The 21,292-nt window shown below is 39.6% G+C and overlaps 1 protein-coding gene and 1 pseudogene across 2 annotated transcripts; one reads left to right on the plus strand and one right to left on the minus strand.

The window, feature by feature from the left end:
- Positions 1–21,292, plus strand: part of LOC146482091 (P2X purinoceptor 7-like) — a 431,550-nt pseudogene that overhangs the window by 228,842 nt on the left and 181,416 nt on the right.
- LOC146482111 (uncharacterized) lies at positions 445–20,883 on the minus strand. 2 transcript variants are annotated; one of them, XM_085107390.1, is made up of 8 exons: positions 20,720–20,883; positions 18,842–18,951; positions 12,988–13,209; positions 10,288–10,390; positions 9,362–9,462; positions 8,017–8,119; positions 4,002–4,113; positions 445–1,844 (listed from the first exon to the last, which is right to left on the minus strand). In XM_085107390.1, the coding sequence occupies exons 3-8, from the start codon at positions 13,191–13,193 to the stop codon at positions 1,516–1,518; spliced, it is 954 nt and encodes a 317-aa protein (XP_084963516.1). In that variant the 5' UTR covers positions 13,194–13,209; positions 18,842–18,951; positions 20,720–20,883; the 3' UTR covers positions 445–1,515. The 2 variants fall into 2 exon arrangements, with proteins under 2 accessions (XP_084963516.1, XP_084963517.1); XM_085107391.1 differs by lacking the exon at positions 18,842–18,951.

Genomic DNA, 21,292 nt, shown 5'->3' on the forward strand with positions numbered 1-21,292 from the left:
AATATAAACAATGACGTAACCTTAATAGTATTGTGATTACTTTCCAGCTGGCGGTTAATAATTTTCCGCCCGCGAATACAACGTTTTGGCGGGGGAGCCGCTAAGAGCGGCGTCAGCCACGACAACGAGCGCCGTAAGCTTTAAGGGATTTCTCAAATCGCGTTTTTTCCATTCCTCTCGCGGCTCCGTACGGGCACCTTGAAGTTGAGCAGATGATTCGGGGTGTTGATGAGACAAAAAACTCTCATAAAATAGAGGTGCTCGTAAGAAAACATTACGATTACGCTCTTTTGTACATAAATAAATAAACAAACAAATAAATAAATAAATAAATAAATAAATAAATAGAAATAAAGTCTTCGAAATCCAAAAGTCTAAAAGTTCAGAGAAATAAAAGAAATAAACAAATAGCTAAATATTAACAGCAAACTAGTAGCTGAATACTAACAGCAAGGTATTATAACTTTATTTCAAAACACGTCACTTTTTGCATTCCAATCAGACGTCTCTGTGAAAACAGTTATCTCACTTCTATACTCCTCACATGACACAGTCGATTTTTGATGCTCTTTAAGGAATAATTGTTGCACCATTTTGATTTTCAAGGGGCAATGTCAAACCATCTATGATCTGCGTTGGTGAGGAGTAGAAAAGAATCTTTGGTTTATCAACAGAGTTGATAACTTAAGGCAAATTGGCCACCGTAAAGAGATTCGATTACTCCAATCTCTTTACGGTGGCCAATTTACCTTTTACCCAAAGTTTCTTTTTAAACTGACCTCTTATCCACCTAAGTAATACCTTCGTTTCACTGCGCTAATTCCACGGCGATCAGAGTGTGATAGTTTTCAGACGATGTGTATTGGCGGAAGAAGAGAGAGCCCCTTGTTGGCAAGAATCGGGCAAAAGTTCTCTTGGGTGGGGTCCCCCATGCGGCGTAAAGGTGTACGAGCTGTTCCGGTTCCATCGAAATCTTAAGTATTTCAGACAGGCAACATGAAATCGCACGTAAAGTTGGTAGAAAAAACAACCGAAAACTAATCCGAGAAAAAGAATCGCTTTTGTTAAGGACCTCCAAAAACGCCACATTTAGGAAACACCTTTCATTTAAAAATTATTGAAACTAGACATAAATCATTAAGAAATATTTACATGTGCTTGCAATAAAAATATCTAAACAAGAGATGTGTTACCTCAAAATGAGTGAGGAGATAAAATAAATTGTTCTGAAGGCGACGGCAGGTTAGAATTGGGAAAATATAAAATCCAACAAGACTCCTTACTGTTTACCGTAATTAAGAAGTTACTCTAGTATCAGTAAAAGTTAATTTAAACATGTCACACTTTTCAGTTCCTTCCCGCGCCATTTGTTTTGAAGATTTTTTTTTTTTGAAATTAGCATAAAAAGTGGCGGATCGTTAAACGATTTCATTTAAATATATCTCTCCGCATAATTAAATCGATCATAATTATAGGCAGCCATGTGAACGACAACCCACTTTGGCCTCCTTTAATTTACAAAGAATTTTCAGCTTCCTCAGGAACGGCAATATTACTGAAAGATGTAGTAGCAGTCATCGACACTGGCGGAGTAAAGAAAGATGTAGTAGAAGTCATCGACTCTGGCGGAGTAAAAAATTCCTCATTGCTTTCCGTCCCACTTGCCACACTTGATCTTGGGTCGATTTGATTCCCTCTGTCTGCAAGCAGGGGACGTACCTCCGGTGGAGGGTTTCTTCCATCGATCAACCGGAAGATGAGGAAAAGTGCAACAATGACGAAAACGACACTTGCAGCGGAAATACAAACTGGAAAGAAAATATCCTTCGGATTGTCTGAACCATCTGCAAATGGAAAATAAGTATAGCTATTTTGTTACCATTAGCGTGACTCAGGGCCGATAGGGGACCGTGCAGCTCTTAGAACTTGGTGAAAAAGCAATAGCGGTTCAATGCACAAACAACAGAAACAATGGACCCTAGCTCTGAATCAATAGAGCTGCGCGACAAACAGTTCGAACGAAATTAGACGTTTTTAACACATAAAGAGTCGTGTACTATTTCGATTATATAAACGGCAAATACTCTGTCGTGGGAACGAAGGTTCCCTTAACTAAGCAGTGAACTTTTGGATAGGTGCGGATGTGTTGAGGTTCAAAAATAGGTGGAAGTAAGCATTAAAATCACCTGGCCTTCTTATTGGTAGAGATTTATAACGTGACGTGATAGTGTTCATCTGCGCAAAAGACAGAGAGAGGGAGTAGAACTCGTCCGAAAAACCTGTATTTTTAAATAATCAGTAATTAAAAAGCATTTGTTTTCATTGTATTTATACACCTTATGCAAAAATGGCTGACATTTTGATATTCTTTTGTCTGCATTCTAATTAGCCTTACTAGCCTTGTTCAAGGAAAATATTCTTTTGATTTTTGAACTCGAGAACGAGGCTAGTGAGGCTAATTTGAATGCAGACAAAAGAATATTGAAATGTCAGCCAAATTTGCATAGGATCTATATCTTGCACGTTTAATCGTGTTTTTATTTCAACCTTTCACCTGCACACGAAATTTTATCTCAAAGAAATCTTAGTGGTCAATAATCAAAACAGTGGAGTTCTTTCTTTCGGGACTATTGGTCCGATGGTTTCTCTCCCCCTCCCCCTTAATTTCCCTCCTCCTTCAGAAGGTGAGCAATGTCGGGCTTGTTGGAATTGTGAATGAATTGAGGATAGTTAAATTATTTTTTAACAGACGCGGAAGACATATTTGAAGCTGATTAGTACTCAGAAAAGGCCCAAGTACCCCTTAGTTCCAATTACGTTAGAAGGAAAAAGTGGACGGGGCGATAGGTTAACAATTGTTGTATTTAGTAGTAGGGACACGTCTCCCATTGCCTCCCCTTCATCCAATCCTTACCCTGTGCTGCTACGGCGCTTATTTTCATGCAAGGTCTACCCATCCAATGTCTATACTAAGTGTCTCTTTCATTTTCCCTAAACGGAGTTTTACCTCTATATTAGGCGGAAAATGACATGTCTTCAATCTCTATTACACACTACCATAATATTAAACGTAGCTACTTGATAAGCGCTTCCTCACATTTTAACACTTTTCTCGGATTAAGGGCACCATAATATCTTCGAAAGAAGTACACTCCAATCAAGTCAAAATATGAAACGATCGAATTTCTGGTACTTCGAATTTATAAAAGAGCATTTGTTATTGCATGGATACATTTGATATTGGTCCTTTCGATTTGAAGAAATTAGATTTTACAACTTTTACTCGTTACTTCATGAATCCACATGGACTAGACACAAGTTCACAGTACCTTACTGGATAGAAAATTCCACCGGTGTATGTAGTCTGTGGGTGTGACTCTCTCCTTCAGAGAACACCACATCCTCATCAAACTTTCCAGCAATGTTTTCGTTTTCCCAGGCGTATGTATGAAATACCTTAACTACCCCGGGGTGATTCTTTGCACATATCAACCGCATTCTACCAAAAGCTTTTAGCTGTCACTTCATTGTACAGTAGACAGGTGTCTCGCTACCTTGAACTTCACTGATCTCGATCTTCTCGTCATATTCGTAGCGCTTTGTTTTGCTCTTGAAAGAATGCTACCATCATTTTACAACAATAATATGGTAGGTTTGTGCTACGTTTTAGGCACAACAAATTTCGAACAGCATTGTTGTGGAACTGTTATCGTCCCAAACGTTTCCCTGGTTCCACCCGCGAGGTTCCAGATAACAGGAATGAGATATGTCAAAATGTGTACAATAATGAGATGCACTTTGCTTAATCCTCATCTAAACATAAACAATTCTGTCAAATGAAGTTATACGAAAACGACAAACAACGAAGTACGCAAACTAAAAGAACATAAAAAAGGTCGGTATAATTTATCATGTTTACGTAGTATGAACTGTAAAAATTGACGAGTTAATGTTTCTCATTTGACGCCAGAAAGAAAAAGTGTTGTGAACATTCAACTTACGAGTCCCAGAAGTCCCAGAATGCCTAGAAGCAGGTTGTTCAGTGGCTACAGTAATAGCAGGTCTCTCTGGACATCCATCTGGACATGCACAACGGTGCGTTAGGCCAAATGTCTGTAGAAAATGGCATAAAGACGAAAATTTACTGAATAATTTGACACAAACGATGGATCAGAGAATTAAATCTGCAGTGTATGTTTAAGCGCTAAAGTGAACCCATGAATTTCTTACTGAGCGTTAGTTCTAGTAAGGAAAATGGGAGACCGCAGGAGGCAAGCCAAAAATTCTTCGACTTCGGCGGGCATTGAAACCACGACAACCAGATTTGATCAACCGTTGCCCTACTAACTGAGCTACGAGGTCAGACGGGAGCAAGTCGTGGACAATGATGGTGGTAATTGCGTCAATTTGAATGTGAATGGTAGAAATGAATGTTGCGCCACTGACAATAACGACACATCAGAGTTAGAGCTAGTGGCAGAACATAAGACTTTCCTATTCTACGTCTATACTTCTATGAATGTATTGCGTAGTGACCTAGTGGTCTGCCGTTCGGTGATTTCTGCCTGGTATCTGCCATCGTGTTGTTACCTTGTACAATATATCGGTTAACTTCGTCTTTCTTTTCCCCGGTCGGTTAGGTAGCTGAACATAGTGATGGAAGGGGTGTCATGCAATAGCATACCACCCAGCAGGGGAAGGGGGGGGGGGGAGTGGGGTAGTAGTGATAATAATAAATTAAATTTAAAAACGGTAAGATTATAAATATGTTCCAGAGCACTTCACACACTGCTAATTTTAAAACTAAAAATATGTGTAAAAAGATGTTAGAAGTCACAAAATATAAAAGTGTCAAATGTCAAGACAAATTGTACGCTTGTTTTAAAAGGTATGTCTTTAACTTAGATTTAAAGACAGTGACATTCGGACTGTCCCGTATTACCAAACGAAGTTTGTTTCAGAGAAATGGCCCAGAGCAGGCAAAGGTGCGATCATCAAAGGTCTTATACTAAGTTCTAGGCAGAACAAGAAGGCCCTGGTTACAGGAACGCAAGTGATATACAGTGGACGTGGCTTACAGGAGATCTTAAATATACTCCGGGGCTTGGTTTTTGAGCGCTCTATAGACTAGAAGCAGCAACTTAAATTGGAAACAGTAAACCACAGGCAGCCAGTGAAGATCAAACAAAGTAGACGAAATTTGATTAAATTTGGGTAATGATTAACCGAGCTGCAGCACTTAACACTCTCTGAAGGCGATCAGACTGGTATTAAGAAACATCACAAAGAAGAGAGTTGCATAGTCCAAACGTACAGTCACGAATGCACGAACAAGGGTCAAGGAAGCCTTAGGACTGAGAAATTTCCTAACTTCCTAAGAGAGAAACGAGAATGAGAAAATGAGAAATTTCCTAATTTATTTTCATCAGTGATTTGCCTTAGATGGTCAGTCAAGGAAGTACTGTGGCACCATATGCAGCTGACTGCAAGGCGTTTAGAGTGTTGATCAATTGATGTTTCAAGGAGATCTAGATGGTCTGTGCAGTTGGAGTCAACAGAACAGGATGACCTTCAATGTTAAGAAATGCAAGTTGATGCACATTACCCTGAAGAAACAACCACTCAGCTCAAGCTTCACCCTAAATGGATATGTCTCAGAGGAAGTTGATGAGTTTCGTGACCTTGGTTTGCTCACTAACCATAATCTCTCTTAGAATTCTCATGTCGGTGCCATTACAAATAAAGCCAAAGAATTTTAGGCCTGCCTAGAAGGACTTGTAGAGGTTGGAGGATACCGAAACTCTGAAGGTGCTGTACTGCAGGCTAGTGAGATCGTAAGTGGAATATGGATCGGTTGTGCAGTCGCCATACACCTCAAGAAATGTTGATAAGCTCGAACGCATACAGCGGAGGGGAACAAAATTTATCCTTGGAAAAAGGCCTAAAATGTCTTAACCTGCTTTCGCTTGAAAAGAGACGCTATCTTTTTGATGTTATGTTTTTGTATAAGGGCTTAAATGGATACTTGAATGTGGATGTATCTCCGTTTCTGAACTTTTATTCCCAGGATGACCCGTACAGGCTTTGACATATTGATGACTATTCTTTGAAGACGAATTTTGCTAGAACGACTAACTTTAAAAACACTCATTTTAACAGAATTGTTAAAATGTGGAATTCGATACCCGTAGATATTAGAATATCACCCAGTCTCGCAGCTCTTAAGTCAGGAATGAGGAAGTTTTAAATGCTTTTATAATTTAATTTTTTTCTGATTATTATTATTATTATTATACACTTATTTCTTTGAATTAGCTACTTGGTGATCTGTCTCGTATGGAGTGTTCTACTCTTTTACAGATTATCCTTATGGCTTTTTTTCTTTCATTCTTGTGTATATAGATTTACTGTGCCACTAAATTGTAATAATTTTTAATGATTTATACAACCTATGGAAAGCAACACTGTCAGGAGATTGGATAGTACAGCTGCAAACGGTGATGGAATCAAGTGAGATTTTAGGTAATTGATAAGAACACAGTCTTGGAATCGTCAATTAACAGGCAATTGTGAATGAGCCATGCACGGAGATCAGCAACACAGGCCTAAACAGCAGCTAGGGCAACATCTTGGTAGGCGTTGTCGTCGGGTCTGAATGTAAGATTGATTTGCGTCTCGTCAGCAAAACCATGAGTAGAGGGAAGAAGGTTGGTAAAATGGTAACAAAGCCGAGATACATATCATCAAGTAAAATGAATACAATCGGGCCCACACAGCTACCCTAAGGGACATCATAGGTTAAATAAAAATTATCAGAAGTGTTTTCGGCCAGATAAATAAAAGGCGAACCATTCATGAGCAGAGTTAATGATCCCAAAATTATTTGCAAGGACGTCAAGGAGAATGGAATGATCGATAGTGTCAAAACCAGCACTAAAATCCAGTTTTTGACATTTGACATTTTAAATTTTTTATTTTTACTCTCCACTCTTACTATTACATAAGCGCAAAATATATGATTAATATAAGATTAAAACATAAAATAATAAGCAACTGAAAAATACAATTCAAAATACAATTCAAATTCAATTCAAAAATACAAAATAAAATTCAGTTGTACCAGTAGTGTGATTTATGATTCATAGACATAAGTGTATCATTTCGAACCCTTATCAGGGCAGTTTCAGTGGAGTGAAATCTTCGAACCCTGACTGAAATTTAGGAAAAGGAGCGTTGGATTCACAGTGCAAAAACAATTGTCCAAGAGCTGCCTTTTCGATGATCTCGGAGATGAAAGGATGATTGCTTACAGGACGGAATTTTTTATAAATTAACTCAAGGCCGGATGGTATTCTTCAGCAGTGGTTTCACAATTGCAGTTTTCCAGTTGCGAGGGACATAAGCGCAGCAAAGAGACAAATTGACCAGTTGAGTAATGGAGAGCGCGAGAACATCAAGGCACGACTTAACAGCCATGTAGAGATTGGATGGTGTGAGTATGATGCATTGGACAACAAACGAATAAGTTTACACACGTCTTCAACTGATAAGGATGAAAACCTTTCCAGTTTCATGGCTGGAGCAGCAACTTCAAAATGAGGAGGATTCATTTTAATGTTACTAATGGAATCCTTGACGAGATCAATTTCCAAAAGTTTCCTTCAGTCAAAGTGACCAGTGTTCGCTCACGAAATGTGTTCAAATGTCTTAGTTATTGTTTTAAACAAATAGATTTCACTTGGCCGTGGATCTGTACTCTGATAATACACAGAAGACCTCAAAACACCAGTCACGCTTCTCGCCCGCGTCCCGTGGCGCACTTCTTTGTCTTAACCTCGCTATGACGTCATCTGTGAGTTGTCAAAATACCATGAGACGCACGGCAAAATGGAATCTATTTGTCAAATAAACTAGCAGATGATGGCCTGTTACCTTGATTACCTAGTAGATCCAAGCTGGTAGAACACGCACACATTTCCTAATCTGATTAAAAGTTATTTATCCCTCTTAACTTACCCAACTGTCCTTGTCTGTAATCACTGTAAAATTGGCGGACTTTACTGTTTCCTTTTGCCAATCGCATATCAGGACGATTTTTGAGGGCGAATAACGAAACCGTCTAAAGAAAGTACAGATCTCAACGTTATCTTCATGGTCATAGTCGTACAGCATTCGTATTGGGGACCCTGTTTGAGAGGGTTGGAGGGCGAAGCTTCCCATTTATTCTCTTACATGAAATCGAAGCGATGCTCTCACAAATTGCAAAGCAATCGTACAGGTTTTTGTCAGCGGATTCATGTGTCGCGTGTGTGCAGTTGTTGTAAAATCCAACGGAATGTAGGAATCTCATGAAAAATATAAGGAAATTTAGTGCTGCCTGTTTTCGTCTGCCGAATTGACGCAATCATTGAATTTCGCAATCTTATTTCGTTTTATCTAATTTTTGTGTACTGTTTGTCGTACAGCCCCTGCATTAATTATCTATACAGCCTTTGCTGAAAGGAAACCATAGGGATAACAACAGGACGCCTTTGGAATTACTACGTTTTGGCCCTTGAAGTCTATAGGGACTCCAAAGCTGCTGTACATAAATATATTCGAAGTCTCATAATAAATTATCATTCAGGGATTGTTATGGAACATCCCGACCCCTGGAGCATAGAGCATAAAGTCTTCGTAGATATCGCTAATCGCTGTCATCGTATATCTCCCGTTTGCAAGGCCACCTAAAAGATTAGGGCCGGCGGAATACACACACACACACAAAAAAAGAAAAGTTGCGAGAACATCACTTCTCGCTTCCAGGCCCTTTCCCCCAACTCAGGAGCTTTTTCTCCCATAAAATGTTTCCTTAAAAATATGCAACAGGAAAACAAAAAACGATGTTAGGCAAAAGTGCTTCCAAAGAACATGTATTGCCCATACTGTGATCTCTTTGTTTCAAAGTTTCATATTTTACATTTTAAACATCATGTAAATTTTCATGATATAAACCATGTACGAAGCCTCGCTTTTATAACGAGGTTCAAAGCAACTCCTAAATGGCCCATTATATAAAGTACTGTTTCCAATACATCTTAGTTTACTAAAGTTTGATAATTTTGACATAAAAGTTACGGTCATTGTCTCAGTTGTTATCACAAATGCCAGAAAAAAAAACTCCCTACAGATTTAAAGAACGCCAAGCAAAAAAGAAAAGGAAAAAACAACAACAACAACAAGAACATCAGTCACGTCACCTGACCCAAAAGAGAAAAGTCAGGAGAGGTTTTTTTGTACATCGGTATACATTTCATGATAAAACAGCGAACATACAAAAAGAAAAATAACAACATATAGTTCGATAAACATAAATACTTACTCACTGCGATACAACAAATATGGTGGGTTATTGTCAACGAAACAAGAAAATGAGCTCTGATTGCCTATGTTCTGAAAACTTGACTTTGTCCACATGCAGATCTGAAACAACAAATGGCATATTTTAGAGAATGCGACAAACTATATTTGACAACCTTGTTACTCATTCTATGTAGTCATGCTTCGCTCAAAAGGTTTTTTGGCCACTTTAGTGTAAAATTGGTCTTAGTGTTGACCATTTCATTTTGGCCTTCTACTCTAAAATTGGGTATGATTTTAAGGTAACAACCCGCTCTCTTCTCACTTTCTAGTGAGGGGAAAGAGAAAGATAATAAGTAAGGGTTATTGGCCTGGAACGAGGGGATATGTGATATATTCCCCTCGTGGCGTGCCCGAGGGCGTAGCCCTCGGGCACGCCACGAGGGGAATATATCACATATCCCCGAGGGACAGGCCAATAACATGCTTATTTTTTCGGTTGGTGAGGATTCCTAATAGAGACAAGGACTTTAAATAATTAAATGCTTATTTTATACCAGGCGGAAGTCAAATACATAACATTTTTTAACGGCAGTAGTTGGCAGTGAGATTTTGGCCGTAAAGATGTTTTTCTCAACTTTGTTCTGAACTTTGGATTATTCACACAACAATTTGTATAAACGATGGCTTTTATCTGCTGGTATGCGTGGTAAACATGTTTGCCACTCTTGCATAATCACTGCATTCAGTACACTACACGTGGTTGAGTGGCTGCTGTTAAATTTTGGAAAAAGTGTGCAGTCGGCTATCGTTCCGAGCCAACTGAAAAATAACTAGCCGTATGATATGATATGATTGCCTATTATGGTAGTTAGCCAATCTAAACGTCTTGCTTGCTAGTGTCTTGGAGTTGTCCACATGATAAATGACGGGTATCTAATGACTTACAGCTACATCCTGGGATACTGAGCAGTCTCCAATTGTTCCTAATGTGAAAGGAAGGCAGGGATTATAACTGAAGTTGTACCCATCCCGTGCTACCGCGGTAAACCTGTCAAGTACAAACAATAAACTGTAAGTGGCGCTATTTAAAGGTGCTACGTCAAGTATTGTTTAAAAAGCTGAAATGACATTACAGTAAAAGGTACCCCAGAATAATGTTATTTTGGGGCAAACGCAGATGACTTTAGAAACATTAGAGGCAAAATTATTTTTGGAGTCAGGGAACCTTTCAGCCGTTTTGCGAAGACAAGGCATTTTCTGCCGAGATGGCCAATGTAAATCGGAGGACCCTCCTTTATCGCCGACCTTTGTGGTGAGTCAAGCTCTCTCTTTTGAAGCCGTACAACAAACAAACAATCGTTTTGTAAGTCACACATTGGAAGAACAAGTGCACTAGACGGCTTCCACACTTCCCAAAAGAAACTCTTAAAAAACTTCTTAAAAGATCAAATAGACCTGGCAACAACAAAATTATGTTATTACTGTAGCAGAAGACAACAACACCCGCGTGACACATGCCCAGCTCAAGGTGAAACCTGCAGCCCTTGTAACAAGACTGACCACTCTTCTAGCGCTTGCTGACAGGCTGCAAGGGACCCACTACTTTCCAAAACCGCAGCTCAGTTAGCATGGTACACCAAGACGACCCTTACACTTCTCCTAAGAGAGCCATACAATATGAAAATACCCTTCCAAGTGCAAGTAAAAGCACCCTTCCAGTACTGGAATGCCTGCAATAACTGTACTTTCTCCTTGCCATTCAGTCACCGAGAAAGGGCATTTCGTTGTCCTTGAAATAACGAGCTTAGACTCCAGCTACGGGATGCAACTGCCCTTCCAGATAGATTCAGCCGCATCTTGTAACACGCTACCATACAGCCAACTCTCAAACATGCCTTGGCCCCGATTCCTACCAACAAAGACACTAATCGTATCCTATGCAAGTCACCCTATCAAACCTGTTGGCCAGGTCATCCTCACAGCTAGTAGGGGTAGGCCCACGTCCACCCTTACGTTCCAAGACATTGACACTGATCAACCAGTACGTAGGTCAGCAAGGATCTTGGAGTGGTAACCTTTAACGCTGACTTCATCAGAAAATGCTCCAAGAACAACCTGCTATTAAACCAACACTCAGTCTGCTTCTGGTCCATCTCCAGCCCCTCTGGATACATCGAAATGGGTATGGCCTACACTAGGAACTCTAACCGTGGACTATGAAAGAAATGCGCCTACCTATTCTCAGGGCCATGTTTCCTCGGTCCAGCTGTTGATTTTGACCTGGACATAAGTGTCATACTCATCCATGCCCCCTCTCACCGTCAACCAATCTCCAAACTGGAGAAGATCAAAGAAGCACTGGATACTTATCAAACCAAAGATAAGCTAGTAGGAGTACCCCAGCCGACCGAATGGATCTCTAACATGGTAGCACGATTGAGAGCGCCCACTGCCTACCAAACCAGGAAAAATACGAATATGGTAAGAACCCTCTCAAACCCTCAAAGCCATACAGCGTCCAAAATACATCACCTCAACCTTCATGACTTTAACAGATGTCAAAGAAGCCTTCCAAAACATCCCTCTGACCTTACCAATACAGCCTGTCGCTAACCCTGGCTCAAAACCGTTAGAGCACCAACCCAACTTCAGTTTGTCTAGCATCAGCCCACTGACCTCCAGTGCAACTTAAACGACAACAAGACCGGAAAGGATGATCCGCAAACAAAAGGAACTTGAGGACTTTAGCCTTTATCAAAAGGCACCATGACACTGACCCATAAGGCAGAATAAGATATTTGCTTGGGGCAAATATTCTTTTTGCTGTAATCATTTTTTTCCTTTCGGGAGCAATAGTTTCACCCCTCGAGGCCACATTATTTGAGGCCCAAAGTTCATAACATATGTATATGAATTAAGAATTTTTGTTTTTATTTTGGAGAAGGGGGATGTCACGTTTTTGTTGGGTTACTTCTACGTTATGACGTCATGATTTATATTCATGAATTCCCGTATGAACTCGAGCTTTATCGTCTCCACCAGATAAAACTTAGTCAAATGCTTTGTGTAAGTTTTCCTAGCATAACAACTTTACCCGATAATTCCTTAGACACCTACTTACATTTTGCTAGATATAGGATATAATCCAAATTTTATTACACAGGGTACTTTTAAAGGGGAATTTCAAGGATGCGTTACGAGATTCCATTTGGTTCCTTTTAGGAGGCACAAACTGCACCATATCCAACCCTGTCAAGCCTGGGTTTTTTTTACGTCTGGACGGGTTCTCTCTTTGGTGAAATTTGTTTTTTCCAAAGCGTCAGCAAACCAAAAATTCAGTTGAGAAGAGAGATCAAAGCCAATAATGAAACACTTAAATGATATAGACATCAACCTCCCTTAACAAAGGCATTGATACCAATTTGCTCAAAGGTAAGTCTTAGGAACAGTCACAAGTTTGACAGCCCATGCTTTGATATTAAAGTAAAATACCAATATTTGAAACTATATCTGGCACTTTTCTGACCGCCAACCCTCCCCCACCAATCCAGGATGAATAAGGTTAGGAATGTGTTGGTTGCTGTGATGGTCCTAGATCATGCACCCAAAAATCGTAACTATCATTCCATGAAGTATTTCGCAAACCTTGGCAGCTTCCCATGTTTTACTAGTTTCTTCAAATTGTAGACCTGTCCTTTTTTGTTGGTGCATGTGCAGTTATAAGGATTTTTCGTGCTGTTTAAAATCTCTAGGTCTGATATCGTCTTGCTTCCATCTGTTGCTTGATCCTGAAGGGAACTACAAAGAAAGATCCACCACACGAGACATCTCATCCAAGTTAGCGATGCCATAGCACAGTCGTAAAAACTGGTAAGATCTAGAGAAAAGTAAAGCTCTTAGCCAACGTGTCACATTCAAAATGTTCGTAATGCAGCGTCGCTCCAGCAATCACATGTCATGTTCATGCAGTGACGCTCTAACATTCAATCTGTCAATAAAATAGTGGGCATTCTAATGGAAGCTGTTGATCAGTGCACGTCTCTACTGCATTTTGCCCTTCCGTATTTTTCAAAATGTAGTTAAGGACCTTACCTAGTCTTGGACAGCACCACTATAAGGGCCTTTTGACTAGGACGAAGGGCAACCAGTTCCTGAAAGGATTATCGTAGAATGAGGGTGAACCCTGCGATGCCATGCTTTAGAGGTGTCTCGCGTCCAAGCGATGCCTAGCGCGTCCGGTTTAAACTGTAGATTTAATTTGCTCCTCAGTTTCCGGACCCAAAGCGCCAAAAAAGCGTGTCTGTGTTTTGCCATATTCAATCGAAGTGAAAAGTTACAGAACATTTTCGAAATAGGATTAAAAAATGTGGAGTGATCGTAAAATAATCGCTCTCGGAGGAAAAATATTTCGAAAGCAGAAATTTGCAGACATGTTTTTGTTGTTTATATGTTAAACTAGCTACTGTCCAAATTTGAAGGCAAACGAACAAATTCCCTTTGAGTTTTAGAATTCCCTTTTGAATTTTGTACGCATCTTTAGGCTGATGATGGTATAGTTTATACCGAAATATAACTGTCACTTGAGATCTTGGTTTTGTTCATTTGTTGTCAAAATTTAAAAACACGATGAATCTACTCGGTCTATCGTTTATCTTATATGTTTTTTTTTTACCTCTTTTGTTAAAAAAGGGGGAAATAAGACCTTCGCTTAGCTGCAAAATAATCCTAGAACAACGAGAGGAAAGAAACCAACTCAGTTCTTGAAAGGAAGAACTCCTTATCTGTCCTAGTGTATTTCGGAAACAATAATGCGAGAGCGTGGAGGGTTTGTGCACGTCACCACGGAAACTGTCGCAAAGCCTTCTGGTCTAAGCGACCAATTAATTTTTGCTTCAAAAACTTTACATGATAAGGAGCATTAAATATTTACACTAAAGTTTTTTGAAGTGGTGCCTCATGTATCATCTGTTTCAGAACTTGACATGTACCCCGGACAAATTGCCCTTGATACATTAAACCTACTTTATGGGATATTTTAAAAAGTAACTACACGGCAACGGCAAAACTGCGTGACAGGCGTAATCGTGTTTAAGATTTTATAGGACAGCTGAAACGAGAAATTAATAATAACAATACTAATAATGTTTTTTAACCAGGAAGCTCACGTCACCATGGTGTTATTCAGTGAAGCCCTACATAATATGAAGATCAACATTAACAATAATAATTTGACAGGCTAAAAAGTTACAGGATAGAAAATACGCGAGTTAAAAATAAGAACAATAAAACTGAGGAAAAAAACTACATTCTTGAGTGACTTAATGTCCTGTAGAGATCTATGGAGATTATTCCAATCGGCAAGACCTTGATGTAGTTTGCGTTTGACTCCCGGTAAATGTAAATTGGAATTGCTGCGAGTATTGTAGGAATGTTTGTCACTTAGGCCCGGTTCATACGTCGAACTTTACATGAGCCGAACCTAATCATTTGGTTCGGCGCATGTAAAGATCGACGTATGAATCAGTTAGGATCGACAGATTTGTATTTGGGTCGACTCGCCGTTCTATTCGACTGCGCCAGTCGAATAGAACGGCAAAAGTTCGACTTCGATTCAGACGTCGAACTTTTCATGTGCCGAACCAAATGCATACATTAAGTATAAATTATATAAATTATATCTATCCCAGAGGTCTGTGCATTCCATCGACTTGGCATGCGCAAAGGACTTTATTCTGAACAAGGTGGCGGGAAAAGAGGAATGTGTTTGTTCCGTCTTGTTTCGAAACAACTAATGTACTTGTCTGTGATGCGAAAGATTAAAAAAAAAAAAAAAAGAATCTATTCTTGATGTGCACACGCACTTCAAACCGACAGAAACTTTCCAATACAGGCTATATCAAAGGCGAAGCCTCAAGACTTCTCAGAACAAAATCTTTAAAAACAACATTTGAAGCCAAAAAAATTACTGTATTCAAACAGAGATTACGTAACAGATTTTACCTTGATAACCTTATAGATAAAACTCTTTCAGAAGTCAACCTCCGCGAAAGAATGTCGGCTCTACAAAACAAACCAGAAACCCGCAAACACATTTTGAGGTTTGTTATGGAATATCGCCCTTCTGGGAATCCCGAATCATCGAGTTTGGAGTCGAGTTCGAGTTCTAGTTGGACTTCGAGTTAGACTTCGAGTTAGACTTCGAGTTGAAGTTCGAGTTGGAATCGGAGTTGTACTACTATAAAAATACCAAAAGCAAAATACTTCGTTATTTTCGCGCTCTCGAAGGGCTCCCAAATAAAATCGCCCCCCCCCCCCTCCTTCTTCCCCAAACGAAGGATGGCATGTATACGATTTTTTTTTTCGCAAAATGTAGATACTAAGCATGGCCTATACGAAAAAAAAAGGTGTACAACAAAAGAAAACAGTTTCGATCTGTTCAATTTAAAAATACCAACGAAGTTTCTATAAAAACATCCCTACCTGAACTCCCTTGTCGGTTGTTCTTTCTCCTATGTGTTTTTGGAACGATTGAGCTCGATTTCAGTGAGTTTTAGTTCCATTGATTTTCTCTCTCGTATGGCGATATAATGTAAGTAAAACGTTTTGTCATTGGATTTATCTGTCCGTAGCTTTATATGCTTAGATGGTCGAGTGGCTAAGTATTAAACTACAGTAGGTCATTTATAATTTTGAATTTTCTGCGTGGCTCTCATCCATACACTTTCAATAGCTCCCACCAGTTCGAAACTTAACACGTGCGAGTGACACATTCATTTCGTGGGGGCTATGCATAGAGAAGCTCGGCGGTTCGCCGGTCAAACAGACTGACAAGTTTTATTCAAGCGGCTCAGCGGCTCGCCAGTCAAATTGAGTTTGTTAATTCAACTAAGAACGTGATTTAACAAAGCGTCTGATTATTACACGTCTGTTGAAATAATACAAGCGCAGGTGGTCCCTTGTGAGACAACGATCGTCGCACGAAGGGAAGAAAGAGACGTAAGCGATTTTTACCGATGATTTTTACTGATTGATAACGGAAATCGGTGAAAATCGAGAAATTGATTTCGTGTGTCAAATCGGTATTATTGATTTTTCATGAAGTCCAACTCGAAGTCTAACTCGAAGTCTAACTCGAAGTCCAACTCGAAGTCTAACTCGAACTCTAACTCGAACTCGAACTCGAATCCAAAGTCGATGATTCCTTACTCCCCGCCCTTCTGTGTCTAACCTAAAACAATTCAGATGAGTAAATACAGGAGCCATAATCAGGGATGTAGACCGTAAGCGTAGGGTCCACGCGTCCCCATGTGTTGTACGAAAAAATTCCATTTAAAGAAAAAATTGCCCCCCCCCCCGCCCCCTTCACGTCATAAACCCGCGTGAATACACGCAAATTTGCGTGGGGCTTCTGCCTTATATGTGACATTAAGAAAGCAGCTGAGAAAAAAATCACTAAAGATAAAAAATCCTTACGTGTCTGAGTACATGTCCGTAGAGTGTAAGCCTTTTTCATTTATTCAACAGAAGCAACGCACGCAGCGCCACCGTTTTGGCGCCTTTTTGACTTTACTGTGAGAGTCATGTGATCCGTTAGGCCGCTTATTTCTACATTTCCCGTCTTCTTTCAATTGTTACCTTTTCTTTGTTAGAGTCTAATTCCTTAAATGTGGGCACTGAGAAGATATTCCCTGGCAGAATTTTAAAATTTAGACGGTATTTTGAACGGGTAGAAAAAAATTAAATTTCTCCACGCGCGATCCTGGCCGTTTACACGCGTGCACGCACGCGCGTATGGGGCAACTTTATCTAAAAATAGAATTTTTGGTACAACATATAGGGACAAGCCCACAAGTCAAAATGGCATCTCGTTACGTTCTCCATCCCTGATTATGGCTCCTGGTAAATGACACTTGATAGAAAATCAGCCTCTGCTAAGGGAGATCTACAAAGACCCTTCCTTACTTTCGTACAGAAAAGGGAGATCTTTGAAAGACGTACTCGTAAGAGCAAATTAGCTTTGAAGGTCATATTCTTCCTATCTCGACCAGTAAGAGCCGTGTTTGGCCTGTCTTTATTATTTTTGCCAAACAAGCTCTTCCATGTCAGAATTCATTTTTCCCGCCATTTTGAATCTTGTTGAGTAAAAACAACAGCCGCTGACCACGAAAATCTACTTTCTCGCTTTAGCTTTAATTAAGTTCGACTTCAGTTAGGTTCGACGTCTGAATCAACTGCCGAACTTAATTATTTGGGTCGACCTTAATAGGTATTAGGTTCGGCTCATGTAAAGTTTGACGTATGAACCGGGCCTTATTCCCTTTGTATTAAAGTCAGTCTATCAGGCCATTTACAGATTTAAACACAAAAACGTTACGATGAAATAATGTGCGTTTTACTAGTGTTGGCCAAGGAAAGTGCATGTAGTGCTTCTTTGGAAGACAAAAAAAAAAAAACTTGGAACGCTGAGTAGGATCTTGGTCGCATTGTTCTGTAGTAATTCTAGGAAGTTAATTTTTTTAGCTTTGTCCAATATGGACAGGGATACCGCAACGGCTAAGGCCAATTACTGCGGACCTGGGATATACAGAATATACGCACAAAGACCATTACTCTGGTCGCCCCAGATAGTATCGACGTAATCAAACAGAAGACATACTTAGCTATTGTACAAAGTGATGCGCGTTTCAAGACGCAGCAAGTGTCTGATTTGTTTCAACAAACCAATTCTTTGGCTGATCTTAGTGGAGATTGCGGTTACGTCATGATCTTATTTCATGGTCTTATTTATTTAATGTCCACTTGTGTGTTACACCAGTTGGCGGGAAATTTTATTTATTTGGAAACACGTCAAGGCAACCTTGCGATAATTCTCAAGCAATATAATACCGATAATTAAAGGCCATTTAATCTTGGTGTAAAATACTTCAGTAAAGCGCAACTTGAAAAAAAAAAACCATTTGTCTCCCTAAAGAGAACTACTACTTTTGAATTACACTATATTTCAGGGGAATCTTGGTTTTAAGTTGGTAACTGAAGATGTTTTCTAATTTAGCCGCCGAAGGCTTTGACACTTGCAATAATATGCTGTTAAGATTTGGAAATATGATTTAAAAACTTTTAAAGATCGGTGTAACTTTAGCCTAAGCATCAAAATTCAACTTTTAGAAAAGTTTAATGTCAATCACGCCTAGAACAAGGGAGAAAGAAAAAAATCGAGTCCTCCAAGAGAATGGAACCCATGAGTTGTCGTGAGATTCCCTGTAACTACAGTAGGTTATTTACTCGACTACTAGTCAGAGAAACCGGCTTTAAGTACGATGGTTCCCCAACCATCTTGTAAAGTGACCTTACGATATGAAAGGGTTAATTAAGAAAATTAAAAATCATCATGTGATCTATCCATTCTAAGAACTGAGGAGTAAATCCAGATGAAAATAGAGAAAGGGGAAAAAACGTAAAAGCATCGAACATAATCAGTAGTAATTTAGGGCCACCGTACCTGATTTGGTGGTTTGTTGTCTATCGGGTCCTTGGTAGTGGATTTATAGATCGAATAATTCGAGAAGTCATTCACACACCGTCTTTGTTGCTTGTTTCACTTGACGGGCTCTGAGAATAAAAAAGAAGAAGAAAACATAGAACGTAAACGATTAACTTAAATGTATATGCCTGAAATGAAGAGTAAATCGAGATAAAACTAAAAACAAGGGCTAATTTTGATCTAATTTTTCTAATCTTTGTCACAGTCAACACGACTGGTTTATGTCACTAGTGGCCCTTCAGAATCATTTTAGGAAACGAGCAAAAAAAGGGTTCAGTATACCTTTATCTTAGTTATAAGAACTGCTTTTATTAATAAAAATAAGAGATGAAGAAATTTAAGCCAGGTCAATGCTACAGGCCGAGACAAATGAAAACGTTATCTGCGTAAGGAATGATTTCATTAGTTAATCAAGGGAACAGCAGCAGAATTTAGGGTCACCGGTTCTGATTTTGGTAGTTCGTTGTGAATTGGGTCCCTGGTAGCGGATTTATAGATCAAAACAATCGAGGAATAATTGACGGTCTTTGTTGCTTGTCTCGTTCTGAGAATCAATTGAAAAAATTGGCCCATAAAACTGTATAAATGATCTTATGAGCAAGCTGGCTATTTTACGCCGGTACCAGACGCCGCTCTACTCATGCGCCCAACCTAATTCAGTTTATGTTCGACTCTGGAGCGACATGGTAGTGACGACTAATTCAGACGGCGTACTTTCTGCCATACATAATTCGCCAAACCTAGCAGAAAGGAAGTAAATAATTTCCACTGAGACCGAGACACAAAATCAGGAATTTTGTACGAACATATGCATGTGGCTGATCTGGTTTAGTTATCGCTCAAGTAGTCACACAATAAGAGAAAGTAAAATATATCGGCAATTTTGACTTTTCCCGATGACTTTAGCCTTTTAAAATTTTAAATATTCTGTCAGGATGAAAAGAGCAGGTAAAACAGCCTTGTGCCAAAGCAATTATCTCTAAATGAAGCACAAAACCCAACGAACAGAAAGCCAACGCGAACCGGACCAAATGATACTTTTGTTCGTATTCGACAGTTGAAACTTCATGCGACGCTTGTTACGGTATGAGGTTTTCAGTCAATCACAAGCGCCGGCAAACATGCATTAAGTTCGGTACATGAGAAGAGCGGCGTCTGAGTCAGCTGCCGCTCCAGTGTCGCATAATGCAGCAGACCCTGCCGAACGTAACAATGTTTGCCGTACCAAACTGATTCAAGGCGTCTGGATCAGGCCCAATTACACATCGAGGTAAGTGAAGTCCTGTATTGCGAGGCCAGTCTATCCCTCGTTCAAAGAAACACCGAGCAGAAGTTGTGGTGTTGGTATTACGCAGTATTGGAGGTCATTGGTGACCAATGCTTATGAAAATATTTCGGGGAATCCCTTACAAAACTTGATACGCCACTAATAACAGATACATGCTGCAATCGAGATTTTTCAACTTTACTACATCCTCCGTACATGGAAGCATTACAATACAAGTTTGAATACCCTCCTTTACGGTATTTGGCGCATAACAACATGAACCAAGAGTAACAATAGAACACAAACAACAACAAGCTACTTCTTCCGGTTTCGTTTTTACACTATGGAAATTTTATGTCGGCGAACCTTTACTTTGCAACTTGTATTTTACCCTGCTGTTTAAACTAACGACCTTTTCTCAAAGGAAGCAAATGAGGTGCGTCCAATGACTCTGCATTCTAGCATGGAAACCTATAAAATTTATCGATGATCTTAACAACATGAAGTTTGTAAATTTTTGATTGAACGGCGGCGCCGGGTCGATCGCCTAGATTTGATTTAGAACTCACCTTAAAATCTCGTCGACATCTTGGATTTTAGCAACCACTATCTGGCTCAGCCAAAAAAACTTGGAAATTAAATTGATTTGGTTAGATTGATAACAAGAAAGCCTTAATACTCGTGAAGTTCTTATTCCTGATGCTAGCAAGGAAAATAAATACTTCTGCTCAGGGCCTGTCACGCAATCTTTCCCTCTCCTTCTACGACGTTGCACCTCACGTCCTGGGGGGTAGGGGCGGGGGTTAGAAGGGATGAAACGAAGAATAAGAAGTCTCGGTTGACTCTATAATTTGTTTGCTCAAAAAATTCATTCTTTTCAGTATTGATTCTAATACTCATTGTAACCCTTTTATACTAGACACAAACTATGCAACATTTTGTGACGTTCCCTTCGAATGAAAATTGCAGCAAATCCTTTGTAGAATGATATTGGAGATTTATTGCTTCCATACGTGCATTGTGCTCCATTGTTTGTTCCCAGAACTAACAATTTATTTCTCTTGTGCTTAAACTAACGACCTTTTGTTCAACGACTGTACATTTAAACTCGGAAACTTGTTTGTTCCACGAACGAACAATGG

This window comes from Pavona decussata, unplaced genomic scaffold, assembly GCF_977016875.1.
Source record: "Pavona decussata unplaced genomic scaffold, jaPavDecu1.1 SCAFFOLD_47, whole genome shotgun sequence".
NCBI classification, from domain to species: domain Eukaryota; kingdom Metazoa; phylum Cnidaria; class Anthozoa; order Scleractinia; family Agariciidae; genus Pavona; species Pavona decussata.